Here is a 23,456-nt window from a genome sequence, read left to right as displayed (position 1 = left end):
AATTTAGGTAATTTATATTCTGCTGTCCTAAAATCCCTTTTGGTGTTTGGAAAGGGCTGGGTTGGACTCTGGTTTAAATTAGAGAAGGTATCCTTATTCTCCTGCTGTCTGAAGGGCTGTGTAAAGTACACATTAGAGGGGGCTGCAATCCAAATGTACTTCAATGGCAAATAAAGCAATTCCTTAATATACTCTGTAGTTTGTAAAGTGATCTGGGATTTTTCAAGATGAAAAGTGCTATCTAAATGTAAATTATACTATTGGAAGAAATACTGGAAGTAGGAACCTTTGAAAAAGATGCTGCTCCACTGCACACTGAAAGAAATGTTCTCCTCTACTTAAAGCTTTTTCTGGATTTTAATGGAATTTTAAAATGAAAGTATGATTTTAATGCACAAAAACCAATTTCACTTGATAGTCCCTATAAGATTTTATGCTTGGAGGTATCTAAGCTTTTTTAAATGGTCATCCACCTGGACTTACTCTCTCAAGGGATTCTTAATTTGGGTCACTTTGTGTTTCTTATTAGTATTTGTCAATCTTTCCAGTACTATTCTGTATTGGCTTGTGCAGCATTCTGGAAAAAGATGGAATTACTGAATTATATTAATGCCGTTATAATTATAAAGTTTGAGGTTTTTCCATTTTGTTAATTGTCCCTTGGTCCAATCAAACTATTTTGCATGAGAAACTGAGCACTGAAAATGACCTTGTGTGCCAAAGATTTTATGTGCAGATTTTATATGCCAGAGTCTAAAACTGAAATCCATGGAGGCCCATGTGAGGACAACCTAAAACCCAGGTTTTCCATTTCATAGGTGAGTGCTCTTACCAGTAAGTTATTCAATATATAAATTCTATTTTTTAATATTGGCTTCTCCTTTCAAAGTGTGCCTGCTGGTGCCTACATTCAAGAGAGGACACTAGGCTCTGAACAGTTTCTTTGGATTTCCTTCTTTCATGAATTTTTCCTTTTTCCATGAATTGTTCACAGACAATCTCATTCAGTCTGATATGGCATTTGTTCCTGAGCAATTTCATTTTCTTTGTTTTACTACAAAACACTACATATTTTTCCATTTTGTCCTTTATAACTTTTTGTTCTAAATCAACAGTTCAATAGCAATTTTTTATTTAATCTATTTTATACCCTCACAGATCTGAAATACAGGGTTTTTTTTTTTTTTACTATTCCTAGAGTACTGTTGCAGTACTAAAGGGAAATTGCTTTAGCATATACTCACTGAAAAGAGAATTGCTTTCTCTGACCATGCCGGAGTAATGTTTCTTTAGAAACAGTCTCATCCCTACATATCGCACAGGATATACAATAGTAATAGTGCAACTTTTTATTTAAATGAAAATATCACCTTTTGGATGGTGGGGACTTGGAGCTTGGCTCGCATATTATGTAACATACCAACAACTAGCAGGAGACGTATAATAAGGAAAGGTCTCTGAGAATGAATGTGAATGGGATCGCACCTCTCAAGAGTATCCAGTAGCCACCCATTATCAGGTGCAGAGATGTAAATTGCTGTTCAACACTCACATAGACGTATGCTCAGGCAGTCGAAGAAGCCTTGGAGAACAACAGAGTCTAAGTGAAGGGGGAGATATAACCTGAAGATCTTGCTTTTTCTCCTCTCTTTTCCTTCCACCCTTCTCTAAAATATAATGAAATCTGTCACAAAAATCAAAGAAGTTGATGGATGTACTAGCTGAGGTTGTAACATGACTGCCTATCTCTCTAGGATGTGTCCATGGACTATAAGATTATGAGATGGATTTGGACTTGTCTTCAGCCAAGCAGAATTGTGCTAATCCTGTATACAGCAGCAATCCAAAATTCAGAGCTGTAGTGAGCTGAGTGCCCGAGGCAAGGAGTGGGGATTGGGCATGGGGGGATTGTGATGCCTGTAGACTGGCGCAGTGGGGAACATGGGGAAGGGCAGGTTTACTTTCCTGGGCTACTGCTGCCACTGCTGTGGCTGTTGCTGCTGCTGTAGCAGTGTCAGTTCCCCTGTGGTGGCAGCAGGGGATGGCTGGGCTCCCTGGGAGCTGACCCTGCTGTCCTCTTCACTCTTTCCCTCCCACTTACGTACATCATGGGCTGTGTTTGCTCTGGCAAATGCTTTCCAGAAGGGGAGCCCCACTCCACTGACTCTGCTTGGTGTGGCACTCCTTCGCTTGACACCTACAGCTGGGAAGGGGCAGCACAGGACTTCCCCTGCTGTTACAAAGACTTCTGGGAGGCCGGGGGGATGATTCAGGTCTCTCCTCATAGTCAGTGCCTAGGGCAGAAGCCCTGGTTCCCCTGGCCTAGTTTTGCTAAACTTTGCTGGAGATGTTCATTTTACAAAAAATATTCAGAGACTTTGCTTTCCAATATACACTAAAGAGCTGGGAAATACCCTTTAATAAACAACAGCTGTAGATAAAGGAGAAGGTGTGCATGTAGCAGTTTTAAGCTTCCTTTTAATTTCATTACATTCTGTTTAGCATCCCTTCATTTGGTATTGATTCCTTACATTAAGATTTAGCCCTTCAGCTACTAGGAAGTCAGGAAACGGGGCTGCTAGTAAAAGCCAGTATAATGAGACCAGACTGTCTCATTTCTAGTTCCTTAGTGATAGCCATTTCTGTGACAGTCAAGTAAGTATAGCACAGAAGTAGGCAGTTACAAATGTAGAAGACGCATGGTAGAAAGAGCTCATGCTCTAAGAAAAGAAAATCTCCCTGACACTGAGGGGGAAGCTGGGTGTGGCCTGGAAAAGAACACAAGATTTAATGGTGTGGATTTATTGTGTAGTTTCCCCTTTCTCCATTTTTTGCATTAAACTAAGAAAGCAATGAGAGGGGAAAAGTTTTTATAATAATTGGACATAAATAAGTGGCAGAAGGGATTTTTTTTTTATTGTGGGGCTTTAACCTCTTCTCTTTATGGTGTCTGTCAGTGCAGACATATCGATAAATATACAAAAGCAGAAAAAAGGGGCAAGCTGAGGCACTTAAAGCAATCACTGAAAATACATCTAGGTCTCCCCATCTTCCAAATAACAAGACAAATAGGATAAAATTGGTTCTTGGTTTATTCAGGATCAGATCCCTTTCTTCATATCATGTAAATGCTATCTGAAAGATTTATTGATGGGTTAATTGTGGTCTTCTTGTAGTTTGTCATCATTTCTAGAGCCAGAACATCCCACATATTTGCAGTCCATCTGTTCACAGAAGGAGCACTAGATAGTGCCAATATGTTGTGAAGTCTTTTTTCTAAACAATGTGATGTGAAATGAGAGTTCCCCAGATGTCTGTAAATTCAGAGGTAGGTCGTGAGCCAGCCACAATATTTTCTTTCTTTTTGACTAAAAGAATGAACTTATGCTCAGTCTTTTTCTTTAGGATAAGCATTTGTTAAGTGCTCCCACTATTCATGCTGTTAAACAAAGCTTATTTCATATGTAACGCTCCAAGTACAATATTAATATTTATTGTGTAAATAACCTGTTGTGCTCTCTTGTCTCATGGGGGACTCTTATATTCATCAGCCTCCCTAATGACTGCTAATAAAGATTGTGATTCTCTTTTATTTGTTTATGGGAAGATTATTTGTAAGAATGTTTTGAGAACTACCTGATAGGTAAAAGTACAGAAGAGGCTGCCCTGAAAACGTGTAGCAAATTCCCATTTTTAGCTTCAAATGCAGTTGAATGTCTTAGGAGAAAAATGGAGGGAACAGATCAAACCTCTTATTCATGCACTCCACTTTCTTTAAAGCCCTTCTGTGCACTTCAGCATAAACACAGAAAGAGATAAGCATTTTTGTACTGTCTAAATGCCTCACGAGAGGATGTGGCTTACTGAAAATGGGGAAAAACCTCCAAATAATCCCTGAAAGCAGCACCTTTATGTTTAAGTCAATTTGGAGGTAAATCATTCTATTCAAACAGCTGAGACTAGAGAAGAGGTCCTAGATCATCTCTCATATCTTTTTAGCCAAAGTGCAAATGGCTCAAATGGTCAATAAATCTTCTGTTCAAATGAAAACACAATAATCTTTGCTGATGATTTAAGTTTCAGGATCAAGGCAAGGTCCCAATAGTGGTAATTAGGCAAAAACATCTGAAAACACAACTAGAATTGATGAAGGTGGCCTGGTCATCTTGCTGGCTCCTCATCTGGGCAGGATGACAGAGAGAAAGGAACTCGTTTCTACCAGGCAAGTGGAACAGTTTTGGGGACACTCCAGGGCTGTGCAGAATAGGGAAAATTCCTATTGGCAAGATAATCCTGGAAAAATTAGGACTGTATAAATAAGTATCATCCCTATACACAAAAAACAAGATGAAGAACACTGATGTGAACAGACTTTCTTCAAAATTTCTAGTGCTAGTGAGGAGGTCCCAGAGCCTGAAGATTTCCCTGGCATATGTAGCATATTGTACACTGCTTATAAGGAGCCGTGAAAGCATAAGCATTTGCTGAGCAGTTCAGGAGATTCAGTTGCCAAAATGCTTCTAGGGAAAAAAAGGAAAAAGTGGAGTGGATCCCAATGAATTAAAGATTTAGTATAATGATCAGTGCTTTATAAATAAGATTACAGTAGACATAACTCCAGACTTACTCTTAACATTACCTTCTAGAGTTTGAAGATCTGCAGGTTTTGATCATGGTGGAATAGGGGGCAGTAAAAAGGGAAAGTATTCCTATTGGTGTAAGATATGAAAATGGGAGAAGAGGACTAACAGTGCCTCAAATACCTTTAGCGTAGAAAGCAATAGGATAACAATAGTGAAGGCACAAGAATGATGGCAGTTGTACTGATATGGTTAAGGTAAGAATCTAGATAAGTATCGTTCTGTTATAAACAGAATGAAGCGGAGAGACCAGTCGGCAGAGTATTTGATGCCAGAATGCGGCACTCAAGAGGCATGGAAATGCTATACAATGTATGGAAAGGAAGAGCTGCCAAAAAGTCTATAGTACTGAAGAAGTTCTTGCTGCAAGATCCACAACAGTAGCGCTTTATTATCCCATGAGCTATTCCAGTGGGATAGTATGGCTGATAGGATGAGGACACAGCCACCCTGCAAGCTAGTACTTTTGGAGTAAGCTAAGACAAACACTAATCGAAGTGAACGCAATGGAAGTCTCCTCTCATGAATTGATCGGGGGAGGGTCTCTCAGAAGAGATAAAGATGCCAGGATCAATTCAACCATTGGAGTTCTGGTGGAAAAAAGCCTAATTGCAAATATAACATTTTTCTGACGGTGTCAGGATTATCTCACATGCCTGTGGCCTTTCACAGAGCCTGCTGGGTGAAGGAAGAACAGTGCTAGACATGAGCTTATCAGGTTCAAATTCTCTTCTTTGTGGTCTCCAATAAGACTGTGGTGTGGAAGTAGCGTTGCAGGGAAGCAAACCACATCATGAAGCCAAAATCAGAACCCTGGTCAGAGACAGGTTGACTAAAGGCAACCTAGCTGAAAAGCACTTAAGAAAGCAATTAGCTGGAGGCTCTCTGCTCCTAGATTTTAAGCAAAATTTTCCGCTCCGAAGATTTTAAGCAAAGCTCCTCCTTAGATGGCTTTGACTTCCTTTTCCCATTTTCCCTTTTTATTTTGGATATGAACTACAAAAGAGAAGGAAATAAAAGTTATAGAGCAAACGGATTTCTGTGGGACGCTTCAGCATTGCAGTGATCATGAGCCATACCTGCTACCTCAAGCTATGTAGAAAAAATATTTGAAGCTGTGTCTATGTCTGAATCACTGATTCTCTGAATCAGCACTGAATCTTCAGATTCGGATTTGGATGAATCGAATCAGGGACAGTGGTCCGAATCAACGAATTGAATCACTGTCCCTGATTCAGTCTGAATCTGAATTGAATAGGGCCGCTTCGCACACCCCTAGCTTCTATCCCTGCTCTAAAGGAGTGGGTGTGAGAGATCCCGGGATACTGGAGAACTTCAGCTTGGGTGGTGCATCTGCGGGGAGCAACCACACCTTAATGGAACAGGACCCGGGTAGAGATAATCCTGCCCTACAGTGCCATAATTTTGAGCTGCATTATGCATGCTTAAAACCACTTAAAGGTATTAATGTGTGGACAATCCAGGGGTTACGAGCTCCAGGAGCTCCCCAAAATTAACAAGGTCTTTAGGCTCCAATAGTCTCTAAAGGACAGTCCAGCAGCTGTGGTGTGGGAAAGCTCAGCACTGCTGGGCGTTGTGAAGAGGGCTGGCTATTTACCTGAATTCTCCTACAATATAGGAATTCTAAGCCAAGCTGATGTTTGCTTGCCGCCAGCATGGTAAGATTCACAACTAAAAGGTTGGTTACAGTAATGGATTAGGTTGAGACCTGCTTCCACACTTTACACATCTAGGCCTCAGTGAATAGCAAATTTCTCATTGGTTTAACCTCAGATTTCCCCCCAAGATTCAATGTCAAGTGCTCAGTTCTTGTTTAACATCATATGAAAAAATTCCTTTTGAGCCAGTGGGAGTCATTCATATTCTGTTGGGTTGGTGCAAGGCAGCCATAATCATGTCTTTTGAATATATGTATATTGCAGTAATGCCTGGATCATATTGTGATGGGCGCTGCATATGTACTTAGTCAAACATTAATACATAGATCAAGAGCTCACATCTTGCTGCCACTTAAAGCCAATGGGAGTTTTCTCTTTGAGTATAATAGAGCACAATCTTACCAAAAGCTCCTTCCAAACTTGCAAAGAAAGATCTATTTGTCTAAGGATGCATTCATTCTGTTTCATGTGCACACCATACAATCAGATTCATTGCTTACAATTCCATTTCCTTAGTTATATGATTAACTTTACTTATAAAATGCATCTTATCACTTGATCAGCTAGTGCAGTTGAAAATCTATTTGCATAACTTTGTATGTGTGAATTGTGAAGGTATTGTTGCATCCTTAATACTTCCATCAGTTGTAAAACTGACATTTCGTATTATCCTAAATTCTCTGAGACCTACTTGAAAATCTAACAATCAAAATCACTTTCCATCCTCAGTACTGTGGTGTTGATATTCTCATAATCCTATTTGAAAATGCTTTTGGTATTACTGTCAGCTCAAATAACCAACAAAAATATTTTGCCCTGCTGAGGAACTTTCTGCAAAAATGCACAATAGAGGAATGATTTAATATCTGCCTCATAAATCAGCCTCCTTGTTTAATATTAATTCTCTCTAATTCCAGGGTGGTAAATTCTTTTTAGTATCTGCAACATTTAAGGACTTCTTGGGATTATAGTTTGGTATGGCAAAGAAATGGAAATAAACAGCTTGTGTTGTATTAAGGAAATGCTTCAGCATTACTTAGCCTCATAAATATACCCAACTTAGGGAGGACTATTTTGAGTATAACAAGTAGTAATTTATATTTATATAGCATTTTTCATTATTCATGTTTAAGAACTTCAAAAAAATAGGAAACCATTATTATCTGTCTAGTTTAAAAGGAGCATTGGCTGAACAGAGGCAAAGTGACTTGCCAAACAATTTTAGTGAGTCTGTGGCAGATTAGAAATGAGAATATTCATTTTCTGACTCCAAGGCTCAGATGTGTAGTCCCTTTACTAGACTGTATCTCCTTCTTAAAGAAAGGAATGTCAAGGTTAATTTAAAAAAAGATTTGAAATCTTGCCAATGTAAAAAAAAAGATCAGCAAAACCCATTTTGTACAGATCAAATATGAAAAAAGCCATGTAAACAAATTTTGGGCAGGAAAAGGGGTGCAAATTCTGCAAAAACTCTCTTTAATTTTTTCATCAAAATGTCAAATATTTCAAACTTTTTTCAAGCAGATCCACTTTATCACTTCTCAGTTATAAAAGTTTTAGACATGCAAAGTGTTGTCTTGAGAATTCTGCTTACCTATGGACTGAAATACTGAACTCCAAAGGGACAATGTTTCATAGTTGGTAGGGTGGGGAGGGACCTGAGCAGATCATCAAGTCCGACCCCCTGCCATGGCAGGAAAGAGTACTGGGGTCAAACGACCCCAGCAAGGTGAATGTCAAGCCTTGTCTTAAAGACCCCCAGGGTAGGAGCCAGCACCACTTCGCTTGGAAGTTGGTTCCAGATCCTAGCCACCCTGACAATGAAGTAGCACCTTCTGATATCTAGCCTAAATCTACCCTCTGCCAGCTTGTGACCGTTATTTCTAGTCACTCCTGGGAATGTGCTGAATTTAGATTTTTTTTAAAATTGGATTTTATTTGTTCTTTAATCCATCACTTTTTAGGAAGCCAAATGCCTTTAATGGAATCTTCAAGTGACATATCAGCATAATGCTATCTGACAATGTTTCCCCCTTGCTGGTATTCTAAATCAAACCAAAAGCGAGCACCTGTAGTGATACTTTAGAAGAAATATTGCATGTGAATATGCATTAAAAATGCTTGACTGCTACTCTCAGAAAGAGTTATTTATAAATCTGCATATGAAAAAATCCTGAGGTTCTTATTTATTAAAGGCAACAATGCATTAGATGAATACAGATACTATGTGTGACTTAATTTTTGGTTCTTCTCCAGACTTGTCAAACCGCTTGATGGCATAAGAGATTACAGTGCGTGCCTAAAATTGAAGGATTTCTAATAATTAACATGAATATTATTGGCACCTTGATCAGAAGACAAAATAACAACAGAGATTTAGAAAGTCAATTTTGGCCTGACACTAAAAGCTGGAACAGTAGGTATCCATATTTCATTTTTGATAAGTTCCTATTGCTAGTTCATCACATTCTTCCTACTGGCATGTTTGTGTCACATGAGCAGTCATACCAACTGCAGAATGCATGAATGGACTACCTAGTTATCCAAATAATTGGAAATGAATATTTTATTATCTTTCTTTCTTAAGAAGAAAATAAAAATGGACGTCTTGTTGTAAATAATGTATACAAAAACTATGTGGGTTGTTGACAGCTTTACAAATCAGCATTTGATTGATGTCTCCCTGGAGAGGACTGCTCAATCTTTACCTCATAAATCATATATCACAACAATCAGCACTCAATATAAAAATAATCGAGGAGGAAGGACAGAATTTAGGTAATAATGAAGATTGGGTTTGCAATTGATTGTTATTTCAAATGTTATATTTTCCCTTCATTTCAATATCCTTTTTCTATAGTGAGCAAGTCAGCAAAATTCAGGGGATGGCTAATACTCAACTTCTGTCACGAAAAAAAGGTTGAGACTTCCACTGAAGCTATAATATCAACTGCTGCATGTCAGGCATAATTTCCATCAGTCATATGGAGCTCCTGACCCATATATTTAACTTCTATTGTTATCAATAGAATGAACACATGTCGAACAGGAATCTGATATATGCCTCTACTTTAAAGTTCAGAGTATGAGAGAGGGAATGTCTTCAAGAAAATTAGTGTAAAATATTTAAGTTGTTAACAAAAATTCTAGGGGCTCTACTATTGTATGAACAATCCTGCTTGAAATTATACTGCAGTGGTATTCTTTCATCTTGAATGCCAGCTTCACAAAGGCAATTGTTATAACACATTCTGGGAAGGACCTCCTACTGGGGAGAAGAGACAGGGAGAAAGAGAAATTGTGGCTTTGGATGTTGAGAAAGAGAGAGGTGGGGACCAACTAGCAAAAGAGTAAAGAGAAAGAAGAGACTCGGTCCTCTTTCCAGGATGTTTCAGTGATTTTTGAGTGGTCACAGTAACAAAAATGCATTTTAAAACAGAATTATTGGAAATAAAGCACAATTGCAAGTCATCATTCTACATGTCTATAATTTTCAAATCTTTGCTGCCAGGTCTCCTGTTTTATCGAATACTTATAGTTCATGCAGAGTAATTTTTGTATAACAATTTGAAAAAATTGATTCTGCCCATCTTGCACATAACACACAAAAAAATCACATTAGGCCAAATGGTCTGTCATGAACCTAGACCAGTAAAATATGCTGCAGCGAAAAGAAACGGAACCTTCTCTGTGGGAACTAGAAGGACATTGCAAATGGGGTCCCACAGGGGTCTCTAGCTACATACTCAATTAATGGCATGATAGGAAGCAGCTACAAATTGTTAGACATATTTTGTGTAATAACTTTGTAGCTTATTCCTCCTTTTATCGTGCCATTAATTGATTGTGTGGCCAGGTGACCACTTAAGGTGTGATTAACTGGTTAATTATGCCTTAAGTATAATGTGTAGGTGGGAAAATTCAATAGGCAAGTGCAAAATGCTACACTTAGGAAAAAGTCACATACAAAAATACAAAATGGGGACTAACTGGCTTAGCCAGATGTATGACAGAAAAAAATCTTGTAGCTCTAGTGGATCTTAAGCTGCATATAAAATGAAAAATGTGAAGCTGTTGCAAAAAAAGAAAAAAAAGAAAAAAAAAGTGAATCTCATTCTGGGATGTATTAACAGAGCCATCATTGATTCACAGAAGGTTAGGGCTGGAAGGGACCATGTGAGATCATTGGGTTTATCCCTCCTGCTCTGGCAGGAAAGACTGCTGGGGTCAAATAACCCCAGCAAGGTGTGCATCATATATAATGCAATAGAGACAATTATTTCCCTCTGTTTGGCAGTGGTGAAGCTCCAGTTGGAGTACTGCATCCAGTTTTTGGCAGCCTATTTTAAGAAAAAAGTAGTCAGACTGGAAAGAAAGAGGAGCAACAAGAATGATTCAAAGTTTAGAAAACATGAGCTAAGTCTTAGGGAAGTCTTAAAGAACTGGGTTTGTTTCATCTGAAAAAGAGAAAACTGATTTGGAACATAAAAACTGGCCTCTAATACATAAATGCCCCCTCTGCATGTTACACTTAAGGTGGGATTAACCAGTTAATCATGGCTTAAGCTGTGACCCACTATGGGCACATCCACACATACAAGCACGTGTACTTGTAGCAGCTCAACTAGAAGTGGTGCAAATTTGAGCTGGGGCTTTTTGCCTCAGTTCATGTGCTTGGACATGTATTTTGTTGTGGAGCAAGTTGTGCTATCTGGAGCAAAATAACACTGTCTGGCTCCTCCCGCATCTTCAGCCAGGGGGAGCTAGAGCCTGGGGCCACCAGCAGTGACAGTGGTGGCCAGTGGGGATTGCTGGCTGCCTGCAGATGCCGCTGGTGGCGGGGGGTGAGGGGGTGGGCAAGCTGTGACTGCCCACAGGCACTGCTGACAGTGTTGGCAAATCCTTTACTAGGGGGATCCACCGCCATGCTCAGGGGGTGCACGTGCACCTGCGTGTACCCCCTATGCATTGCCAATGGTCCCCTGCCCCCCATAGGACAAAGCCCCCCTAAAGCATATGGACTACCCTGCCTGCAGGGTCCCAGACCCCCCCAGGGGATACACCTTCCCCCTCCAACCCCTGCTTGTCTCCAGCCCCCTGCTCTTCTCCAGCCTCAAAAAGTGTTTGGGACACTGCAATAGGCACGAGCAAGCTCGTATGGATGCGCCCCACATGTTCAACCAATTAATGGCATGATAAAACAAGCAATAAGCTACAGCGTTACTCCATAATAACTTTGTAGCTTGCTCTAATCATGCCACTTATTGAATATATGGCCCGGTGCTCCTCCATGGCTGGGAGCTCCATCAACTGAGGGGCTCCCAGCCACAGGGGTGCATCACCGGCTGCCAGCCCCACAGCTGACAAGGCTTTAAGTGGTGGCATCATTCCTGGTTTTGTCCCCGCTGTGAGCATTGTCAGCTGCAGGGCTGGCAGAGGGGAAAATACTGTGTGTGCTGCAAGCCTCATAAAGATGTGGAGCTCACAGTAAGGGCAATGTCAGGAATGATGCCATTGCTGTGAGCCTTGTCATTTGTGGGGCTTGCAGCAGGGGCAGCATCGCTGGGTGTGGGGCTCACAGCAGAGAAAATGCTCCTGCCTCTGTGTACCTCATCATCTGGGGCTCACAGCAGTGGCTGTGATCTTTCTGCTGACCCCACTGCAAGCCCTGCAGCCAGCAAGTCTTACAGGTGTTACTTTGTTCCCCATCTTGCTCCTGTTGCAGCAGCTGCAGGGCTTGCAGCCTCTGAAGTCAGGCTCCCCCTGCACCAGCAATCAGGTATGATGGGGTCTAATGCACAATCCCACAATCATGTCTCCTGCCATGCAGGAGGCACAATTGTGTGAAACACACATTATATCCCACTGTGCCTCTATCTGCACGTGTAGAGGTGCTGCAAAAGTTTGTAATGTAAGGTCAATGGGCTTTTGTTCTCCACTGCCACTGAGGGAAGAACAAGAAATTAGCTTAGCTGCAGCAACATTTAGGCTGAAAATTAGGAATAACTAACTATTAAGATGGTGAAATACTGGGACATACTACTTAACGACATTATGGAGTATCCTTCACTGCTCTGAAGATTAGGTTAGACAAAAATCTTTTAGGAGTGGTTTGGGCATACCTGAACCTGCTTCACTGCAAAGGATTGAATTAGATGATCTCTTGAAGTCCTTTCCAGTCCAACATTTTTATGCATATATATGTTAGGCTAAAATAACATACTAAATATACCTTAATAGTAATATGAAACATGCAACATCATCTTTTTATTCTCACTGTGTTCCAGTGGGGATTGTTTGGATTACTTGCTTTTTTGCCCATTGCTTTGGAAAGATAAAACTTTTTACTCTCAGGTTACGCTATGCAATAATAAAAGGTATTTTCCCTTTAAAAGTGACTAAACTTTTCTTTTACATTTTAAGGGTAAGTATGTAATGAAGAGAAACATCTGGTAAGAGGCTGGGTACATATTATTTTGAAATTCCTCCCTTTCCCCACCATATACATACTTGAATGGTACTTTGACTTCTAACAGTTTCTCACATTAGTAGCATCATCACATAATACAATATTAAGTCGAGGAAACCATCATCTACTTGATGAATTCACTTCACTAACAGGTTGTGTCTGTGCAACCACAGAACTAAAACAACAGGAAGAATAGGGGCACTGTTTGACTCAGAGGAATTATTTAGCATCCTTCTTTTTGGGGAGCAAGAAATTTTCAATGGATGGGGAACATGCACATGACTTAGGCTGAGATGAAAAATTTGAAGGATGACATGAGCCAGGAAAGAAACAATTAAAACTCTTGAGGCCATTGGCTCCTTCCTGTCATGTTGGAACAGCAAGATATTTCCAGAAATTTGGAAATTATGATTATAGTCTCATCTTGTCATCCAGCTTTATTTAATTGTTTCTGTTCCTCTGTTTGACACTGTGCCTGCCTGAGAAAAAGATGTAATTTCCAACTGCCGCTATTTAGATCTCAAATACACCCAAACATTTAAAACAATGTGTTTAGATAAATATGTTCCAGGAGTGACTGTCAGCTTTTCACTAGCAGGAACAACACTTACATGGCTTATGTTTACTGAGCACAGAAAGCCAGCATCACTGCCTGAGTGGAAGGTGTGACATGATGACTAAACAATAATCAGAAATGCCCATAAATACACAGGCAGACAAGGTTCTTTGGGTGAGAAAACTATTTAAATTTAAGTTGGATTAATAAAAGATACCAGATTCACCCAAAGAACCTTGTCTGCTCATGTCCTTAGACCAACACGGCTACAACCTACACCCCCATAAATACACAGGATTCATTCGGGGCCTGATCCAGATGATTAAATCACTTAGGTGCCTACCCTAAGACACTTCGATGACTAAAAATTAAGTGCCTGGTGCCAGGAAAGTGATCTAAACAGAGAACATTAGGTACGTGGGATCAAAGTTAGGCACCTATGATCCCTTTGCAGAGAAATGGGAGAGCTTGGGCAAATCAGAGAGTCTGGAGGTGCATATAGCTAGCCAATACAAGATGCTAAGCATGTGAGGAAGCAAATTCCTGTCCGTCTGAAAATTGCTCACTTGTCTCAGATTGTACGTTCATTCCAGAACTGGAACATCTAGTCCCGCTTCTAGTCAGCTTCTGGAAGTGCTGCCCACTTTTGGCATGACTGTCTAGTGGTTAGAAGACTCAACTAGGAAGTGGGAGATCTGGATTTTAGGCTCTCTTTAAATTCAAACCTGTAAAACCCATTTCCCAGAATAGTGCCCTAGTTACTGCTACAGCAGCTTAGGTGGAAACACTATGCATACCTCCTATGGAAGAACATCTCCTTTGTGCCACTGTAACTGAAAACGTCATGAGCGCAGAAGGGAACTAAACAGGAGGGGCCACCTATATAGCATAGTGGTGAAAGCACTCAGCTAAGAAGTGGAGACCTTCATTCTAGTTCCAGCTCCCAGCTTGTTTCTGTTTTTTAATAAGTGACTTCTAATATGAAATATATAAATGGACCTGGGCTGTTGCTCAAGTGACTTCACTAAACATGTGGTTATTATGGAAAAGGTGTTCACCATCACTTCACCTTCCACCCATGTTTTTGAATAAAGTGACTGTGGCTGTTGAGCTCTGTGCTGAACTTAGTGCTGTTGGTATAAGTTAGGCATCCTTGGTACACGCCTAATGGATTGGGCCTGTGTGGGAATTCAGGTGGGATTTAGGTGCTTCTTCAGCACCATTCACGTTCACATGACAGCAGAAGTTAGCACCAGGTACTCAAGGCTTCTGAGCTACCACAGCACAGCAACCCACTAGAGGACTACAGAAAGTGGAGGCACTTACTGAATTTATGGCCACTGGAGCAGAACCAATCTGACTGCTCGTTTGAATATAGGCACCTCAATTCTTCCTAAGCCTTAGTTAGGTACCTCTGAGACCAACATGCATCTTACCATTAGTTCTTTTGATATATAAAAAGACTCCTTTTTCATACAAAATGAAATCCTTTGGGACAAATGTCCTGTCTCAGTCTTTCTACTTATTTTTGACTTCATAATCATATTTGACTCATTTTTATGGCTGAAAATAAATTTGTTTCTACCAATAGCTAGGATTCTTTGCAAAGATGGAAGTCTTCTTGTCAGATATCAAGATCAAAGCAGACCTCATAGTGTGCACTTAAGCATTTCCTGAGTTTCATTTTAAAGTATTTTCTTTCAGTATAATCAAGCAGTCAGTTTATTGTCTTCACATTTCAGCTCTTCCTAAAAAGTTTTTCCCTCAGGAGACTGCTCTGCCTCCATTGAGCAGAAAGTGCAGAGCTCACTAAAATATTTCATTTATTTTGGAAACTACTCAAATGAGGAGCAATTATTTGCAAAGGACTTTTCTTGCCTTAAAACAGCAAATCAAGCCAAATATATTTTGAACATAGATGCTGAATTATGGGGAAAAATCTTGCTAATTATGGGTATTCCCCCTTTTTCCTTCACTTCTCTTATACTCAAAAGACAGTACTTTAGGGAATAACATTTTAGCCTTAGCAAGTCTTTTTTTTAAACCCTTTTTGTCACTGAAGCTCTGAAAACGAGAGAGAGAGTGCGACATGTTTGAAAACTCCATTCAAGTTTTGTCCAACTAGAGCACCACCTACTTCTCTCGCAGGTCTCCTTGGTCTAGGCACACTGCATTCATAACTACGCACATGTAAAACAGTTATCAAATATGTACCCTTCACAAGCATCAGCAAGAACTTTACTGCAATTTCTGGATATATTGTTTCAGTAGGCTGTACAATCAACAATAACTTCAAGGAGCAGGGAAAGAGATTATGTTATTAATAATGCGTATTAAAGCAGCAGCTTTAAGTGGCTTGGTACCCTCTAAACATATACAGGAAGATACAATTGCTGACCTAATATAGGATCAAATACTTAAAATAATTGGTGCCTAAAGATAAGCTCCTAAATCCATATTGGGAACCACTGGCTATTTGGCACTTCTGGAAAATCCAGGCAGATTATATAAGTACTAAATAAGTACTTAAAGTTAGGCACCTAATCAGGACAATAACTTGGCCTAAGGAAGGTAAAATATAATTGCATAAGAATTTCCAGTATTAGTAAGTGAAAACAAAATTGGCTTCAGTTTTCTGGGTTGTCTATGGACAATGGTACTATTATGAATGTGCAAAAATTGCTACTTCCCCGCTTATAGCATGGCACATATGTCAGGGTCTGTATGAAAGCGAAGAGGAAGTGGCTGACCTATGTGATACCTTTGCTAAAAATTATTTCCAAGCTGACTACAGATTTTTTTTTTTTAATAGCTGCAGAGATGAAGGCCATTCTTGGGGAAAATGTTATCCAAACAGGGCAGAAGGATGCATCCCATTATATATGAGTTTCTGTATGTTAGGCCAGTTAATTAATCTATTACATTGAAATCAGGATCATGGTTTTTATGGTATGTAATAAATCTATATCAACTAAGCCCAACTTTTCCTCAATGTATCCAGTATTAATTAGCCTCTTTTTGTAGATCATATAAAAGGAACGGTCTATGTGGAGAAGGGTTTGAAGGGTACAGACTTTGTAAATCTATTCAGGAGAGTGCTCCATACGTAGGGAGCAATGTACAAGGAAGCAATAGATGTCTGTGGGAGCAGCAGAGCAGTGAGCAATCAAGGCTAATATCAGTGTCAATATGGAGGGGATGGTGAGCACAAGATAAGAGATAAGAATGGATGGATAGAGAAGACAAAGCTCTGAAAGGCCTTGAAAGCTTGAACGTGATACACTGGTGAGCAGATAACCAGGAGAAGGGTCTGGAAAGGGACTATCATGGACAGTATGATTAGGGTGGAAGAAAACAGCAGCATTTTGAATGGCTGGGGAGGCATTGGGGGTGGGAGGGGAGGAGGCAATGAAGGAAAAGGCAGCAGAAATATAGGCCAAGTGTAAGCGTTTCATTTATGTGGGACAGGGAAATGATGCTAGACCTTAGCGCAGTTATTATGGAAGATCCTGCCTCAGGCAGGGGGTTGGCTTCTGGAGGTCCCTTCCAGTCCTACTGCTCTCTGATTCTATGATTCAAAGTGGCCAGAGCGGGGCAGTCTGGATGTGTTTAATCAGTGAATATGTAAGTTGATGGAGTGAAGGGGGACATTGGGAACAAAGAGCAACATTTGACTCATTAGGGACTGGACTGGGGAATCCCGAAGTCAAAAATATGAGCTATCACTTGAACTGAGGAGCCAGGCTTTTTGGGCAGGGACCTGGAGCACAGACAAAGAGAAGAACCTCTCGGATACCTTCACCGGTGGTTTAAGAATAAAGAATCTACTTCTGTTTATTCTTGTGAGTAATTACACTGCATGCTACATACATGTGCAGATCACTGACTACAGGTGAAGAGAAAGCTACTTTTGGGGTCCCTGACATAATCATTCTTTCCATCTCTTTCTGCCTCTCCATGAATCTATGCTCAATGTTCTTAATTGGCTTCATGAGTATTCATTATGTTATAACACTCCATTTCAGGGAAGCACTGAATGGAACAATTTTTATTTAAATAGTAATATAGAGGTCAGCCTGAATGAGACCCAAATCAAGCATTCCCTAGCTTTGAAAGAGTGTATTTTTAGAAGTGAACCTGAAATTTGCAGTCTACACCTGATTCCAGCACCCAGAGCCCAACTGCTATCAGTGAAATGAAAATGGATATATGTTGGGGTCATGGGGTATTTTGTGCATTTTTGAACAGTGAATTGAAAGTCATCAAGATGAAAACTACTTTATCTAACCATAAGATTTAACTCTAAAAACAAAACCATTTGATTCACTTAGTCTATAAGGTGCACCTCTATCTACTTTCTGTGTGACTTCAGACTAATACGAATAACTACCTCTCCTGTACATCTATTCCTAAAAGGTTATTAATGAAGCACAAATATTTATGAGTTAAAAATCTTTCTCTCATGTGAAATAATGGAATACATTATGAAAACCTGAAAATGGAAAACACAGAAAAGAATTTTTGAGTGAAGTACTGTCTGTCTTCCATAAGATTCAGGTGTTACCTTTTTGAGGATTTTTAGTACCAAGGCAGGTATAATAGCTAGTGAAAAAAAAATCATTGCAAGTAAAAAAAAATGAATCTGAAGTTTCTTTTCTGAATTTCAGTCTAAGGGTAAAAATAAGAGGAACAATTTATTATAAAATTTGTATCACATTGTCAGTTAAGTAGAAAGAAAAATCTCAGATCAATATACTTTGATGTACACTGTTTTACACTGAGGGTTTTATATTTAGAATAGGGGAGGGAAAATAGGAAGCAAAACTATATGAAAGTCAACTCTTATGTGTGTAAAATGAAAGCAAATTTAGCTTAAATGAATTGAAATAGAGTTTTGAGCCATTTTAATAGTGTGCACTAATTGGCAGCGTCCACACGAGCATGGATATTTGGTTCCCTGGGGAGGACTAGCAGCAGGACACCTTGCACTGCCACTAGTTGTCCGCGGGGAATGTGTGCGCCATGCACCCTCTGGTGCGCAGCCTGTTACCCTGGGTGGGGTAGGGGAGCACTGGCCCCAGCAGCCTTACTTGGGGTCCTGGGTGCCTCATGGGACTGTAGCAGTGCCAATCCTGCTGCTCAGCGCCTGGCCAACAGTTGAAGTGTGGCTCCAGGCAGCCAGGCTCCAGTTTTGTGCAGTGTGCGCTGTCCCCGTGTGCACAGCTCTGCTTTTTTTTTGTGCAGGTTTTCTTGATCCCTGGATATCCAGGGGTCAGACCCCACCGCTCCACGCTGCTCCCTTGCAGCATGGAAAACAGCTGAATATGCGGTATGTGGTGCCACAGACGTGTCTGTGTCTGCAGTGTCACATACTGCATGGTCATGCTTGTCTGGACGTGGCCGTCGAGTTCATATTTATGTTGCTTTAAAAATACAATAGATGTCATTATGCAAAAATATGCCAGCCTTGACACACACATTGGAAAATGTTTAAAATTATTTTCAGCAGGGTGAACAGGGCTTTCACTTACGCCTACTTTCATAAATAGCTCTTGATTTCTCATATAGCTCATATGGGTCAGGTTTCCTTGGATCAAAGGCCTCTGTTGAATCAGGAAATGAACTCCTGTGAAGGGTGGGTGGAAAGGGAATATTCTGTGGTATCGCTGGAGCAGATAAACTTGTCTGAGGACTGCCTTGGTTTTCCCATCGCTCCATCATCTGTAATGATTATATGAAAAAAATAAAAGATAAAGTATCTTTTCAAAAACCATGACTCTAAGACAAACAGCTTTAGTAAAAACTGTGATAGATATACATTCATTTTACAAAAGTAGCAAATCTTCTTTGTATCCTTTGGGTGAAAGTTGCTCTATGCATTATTTTTAAAATTACATAATTAATGTATTTGTTTAAGAATGGTTATACAAGATTTTTGCTTGTCACAGATATCAAGATATGCAACAAATATAGAAACAAAAAATGTTTTGGGCTGCATCCTATTTCACCTTTATGTACTTAAATGGCACTTATCTGTATACGTGTAATTTTTGCTGCTTCGTTGGCTTTTAGAGTCTATTTCCACCTATAGTGAAATAGGATCACCCAGGTATCTGTGTACGTATTTTGCACAAAGTAAAACTGAGAAGGAAGCAGGCCCTTGTGCCTCGTAGCTGAACAGCTCAGCAGTTAAGGTTCTTGTTGAGGAAGTAAAAGAGCCAGTTTCTGGGTTTCCTTCACCCAGAGAAATTTTGAATTTGTATTTTCTACTTCCTAGCAAAATGCTCTAACCACCAGGCTATGAGCAAGGTATTGGCCAGAGAGGTTTCCAGTTCTCCTCCTGAAGCTGACCCACTGGGCAGCCACAAGGGGAAGATATGTGAGGCCAGGAGGATTTGCAAACCAGAGAGGGTATTGGCTCACTACTTTCTAAGGATGGGGGCCTTGGGTACTGGCCTACTGCCTCCAATGAGTTTTCTTGAATTTTTCATTTACTAATCATTGGATAAAAAAAGAGAAACAGCAGTGGGGTAACTTCCATCCACTGGGGACACAGCCACGGCCAGACCCCAAGCTAGTGCTCCTCACTAGACCATAGTCTTGGCTTGCTCTTTTTCTTCTGAGCCATGGCATGGTAGTTACAGCACTTTGTTGGAAGTGGGAGATACAGCTTCAAACCCCGTTAAGGGAAGGAGGTCAAGAATCTGGGTTTCCCACTTCCTGGGCAAGTGCTCTCACCACTAGGCTGTTGAGCTCCATGTAGCAGGGCCCTTGTCTGACATGATCAAACAGTTGCCAGTCATAGTTTCTCTGCCTGAAGTTCTGGGGACTTCCGTGGCACTACCCACCTACATGAGCAATCTTATTCTCACCCAGAGCCTACACAGCCAGGCTGCAGGTTCCTGAGCAGGTGCAGAAGGGGAGCAAAGGACAACTGTAATGATGCAAATGAAACCGAATCAAAATTCTGTGCAAATGCCACATGTTGCACTTACACAGCTCTGCAAGTGCCACTTAGGTGCATAAAGATGGGGTTGGCCTTTTCTGTCTCTCTAGACGATTTAAATTACTCATCACATATATCCATATTGAATGTGCATTGTCCCTCAAACTGCTGTGCAATCCCAGAAAATGCCAGTGGGCTAATAAATTCAGTAGTGGAGGCCAAATGGACAGGCAGTTGCTTTTGAATTTGAAGACTTTTTGCTAGAGACTACCTGCCAGAAGTCTCTCTCTTTTGAGGCAGGGACAAAAAGTGGCTTTTTCACACAGAGAGAGTGAAAATAGGAAAATTTAAAGGTGAGAAAGGCATGGAAAACTGTAATGACATTGGAATCAGAATACAAAAAATTGCATCTTCTAGATGAAAACCAATTAAAGTAGTTGCTTGGGGCACATTGATTACATGCACATCTGGTTAAAGATTCAATTCAAATTATGAACCTGAGAAGAATTCTGTGCCCTCCCTGCCTGCCTGGAGTTGATATAATTAGTATCAGTTATTTTGATTCGTTCTCTTTATTACCTCAAATTTTATTTGGACAGAAGTAGACAGAGTTTATCCTTCATCTGGAATCTTGCTGGTCAAGTTGTTAAATTCCTCCAGAGTGTTTAGAAAAGATGGAAACACACAGGAGTGTGACAACCAAATGTTGAAGGTATCACAGTTCACGGTTCTTTGGTGAGCCTCCTCTGTGGCTTCAAAACCACATAAAGCAGGAGGGATGACCATATGGTACCCTGTGGCATCTGACACAAGTTGTGGGTTTTACCTTCTGGGATCTCTATGGATATGTTTGCCCTACACTGTTTTATTTAAAGCAAATTGAACTAAGAAACACATTTGAACCATCAGATCTAGACAAAGCACAAATATTTGCTCCAGGATACAAATGTCTTGATTTTAGCTTACTGTGAAGTTTCCAGACTAGCATCATCTGAATTCACTCAATCAGTAGATTCAGTCAGCTAGAAAACAAAAATTTAGCCCAGGCGAGCCCTAAGAAATAAAATGAATTGCTCAAGTACAGCTCCACCCATTTCTGCTAGGACTGAAGTTGTGAGAGCTCTTCCTTTCTGGGAATAGTATAACAAAAATAACTGATTGAAGTTAAACAATATGTAATTTACCCAGTGATATTTTCTTCTTCTTTCAAGGCCTCCCTTTTCTCAGAAAATGTATATCTAAATAGGTGGGGTTTGCTATGTGTCTTTATGGTCAGAAACATCTGACTTTTTCCTGTTATATATGTTGAGAGTAATGTTTCAGAGTTGAGAAATGTTCTACCTGAGCAACTCTAGTAACCATGAACTTTCCATGAATATATCCTGTTCCTTTTTCAATCTAAGCTATCTGGTAAGAACGTAAGAAGCGCCATATTGGGCAGATCAATGGTCCATTTAGCCCAATATCCTGTGTACGACAGTGGCAGGAGTGGATGCTATACCTGGAGAGCACTGAATCAGATATCTCAGGTGATTCATCCCCTATTCAATACCTTCCCTGACATCCATCATTTATTGGGTTAGAGATGCCAGAAGAGCTTGTGTATCTCAGGTGATCGCAAATATCTGAATCAATACTTAAACATTCACAGGATCCAACCCTTGGATTAGGTAGAGCTGCAATTATTTACTCCTACTGAAGACTTTCCATGTAGCGAATTGATCCTTTCCACGTAGCAGCTCTAAAGTTAAAGTGCATTGGAAAATATGAAAAGGGATGAATAAAAATAATTTCTTGCTGGAGATAGAAGCTCATTAGTTGCATACAACATGGGAGTAAGACCTGTGGGATGATCAATCAAAGGGTGATGACAGTGTGATGTGGCTATGAAAAAGGCAAATGCCATCCTAAGACACATCAAGACAAGGTATTTCCAGCAAAGACAGGGAAGTATTGATGCTTCTGTTCTGTTCATCTATGATAAAAAAGATTAATTTAAACTGGAACAGGTAGAGAAAAAGGGCCCTAGAATGATTAGAAGAATTGAGAGCCTATTTTTTTGAGACAAGGTTAAAAGAGCTTTGATTCTGTATCCTAACAAAGCAAAGCCTGTTAGGATAAATATATCAGGAAGGTAAAGACTAGTGAAGAAGAGGAGGTATACATAATGGTTTTCAGCCTGGTTATTGGAGTATTACATTTAGTTCTGCATTCTTTGGAGGATCAAAAAAGGAACAGAAATCAAGGAAACCAAACATGTTATGAGTATGAAGCAGAAATACATTGAGACACCCAAATACCTTTCCCCAGCTACATAAGTGTCATTACTTGGCACCTGCCAAGTCTACTCCCTATACAGTGTGGATGCATGTGTCATATGGCTACTGAACATGTACAGTAGACACCACACTAACAGGCTGGTAATTTCTCCTTATAGGTATACGGAGTGTAAGTCCCCCAAAAAGTGAGGAGGAGGAGGACAATCCTCCTATGTTTTAACCCCAGCAGCTGTGTGGCTAGGGCACTTACCCAAGAAATGGGAGTGCTCAGATTTTTAAGGCACTCTTTTTTAAAGAAGTTTTAAACCTAATATCTCCAGCTTCTCAGAAAAATGCTCTCACCATCACTCAGGCTTTATCCAGTTTCCCCCTTGAAGCCAAGCCACTGCACTGAGCCTTTAGTATTTAATGCATCCAGCAGTGGGGAAGGTTATGTTCCATCAGAAGGAAGAAGCCAGCATCTGATCTCTTTGAGATAGCATCCAGCTCACCAAGCCACACACCTTATAACTACATTGCTTCATCCTGGCCCTACATATCCCCTTCTCTTAGGATCATAGGGACGTAAGACCCTCATGAGGTCATCTAATCCAGTTCCCTGCTCAAGGCAGGATCATCCCAGGCCATATCATCTCAGTCAAGTGGCTGTCTCGCCTACTTTTGAAAATACATAGGATTGGAGATTACTCAATTTACCTAGGTTTCTCTGCTTAACAAGTTTCACAGTCAATCACAGTTGTTTTGGCCTTTCCTAATGAGTCATGTTTCCTGGGCATCTAATCATTTTTGTCATTTTCTGCTGGACTCTTTAATTTCTCCACATCTAGGCCACATCAAACTGGACACAATACTCTAGATAAGATCTTATCAGAGCCAAATAAAGTTGA

At 40.2% G+C, this 23,456-nt stretch overlaps 1 protein-coding gene across 6 annotated transcripts in view; it reads right to left on the bottom strand.

The window, feature by feature from the left end:
- Window positions 1–23,456, bottom strand: part of MAGI2 (membrane associated guanylate kinase, WW and PDZ domain containing 2) — a 1,241,136-nt gene that overhangs the window by 127,448 nt on the left and 1,090,232 nt on the right. For all 6 annotated transcript variants that reach the window (XM_090041911.1, XM_090041915.1, XM_090041916.1 and 3 more), the window contains one exon: window positions 18,876–19,065. In XM_090041911.1, the coding sequence (XP_089898037.1) occupies window positions 18,876–19,065 (190 nt within the window). The remainder of the gene's footprint in view (window positions 1–18,875; window positions 19,066–23,456) is intronic.

This window comes from Crocodylus siamensis, chromosome 4, assembly GCF_052110815.1.
Source record: "Crocodylus siamensis isolate JL-2025a chromosome 4, ASM5211081v1, whole genome shotgun sequence".
In the NCBI taxonomy this organism is placed as follows: Eukaryota; Metazoa; Chordata; order Crocodylia; family Crocodylidae; genus Crocodylus; species Crocodylus siamensis.
Note: the sequence above shows the minus strand (reverse complement) of the source record. Positions and strands in the feature narration are given on the sequence as shown.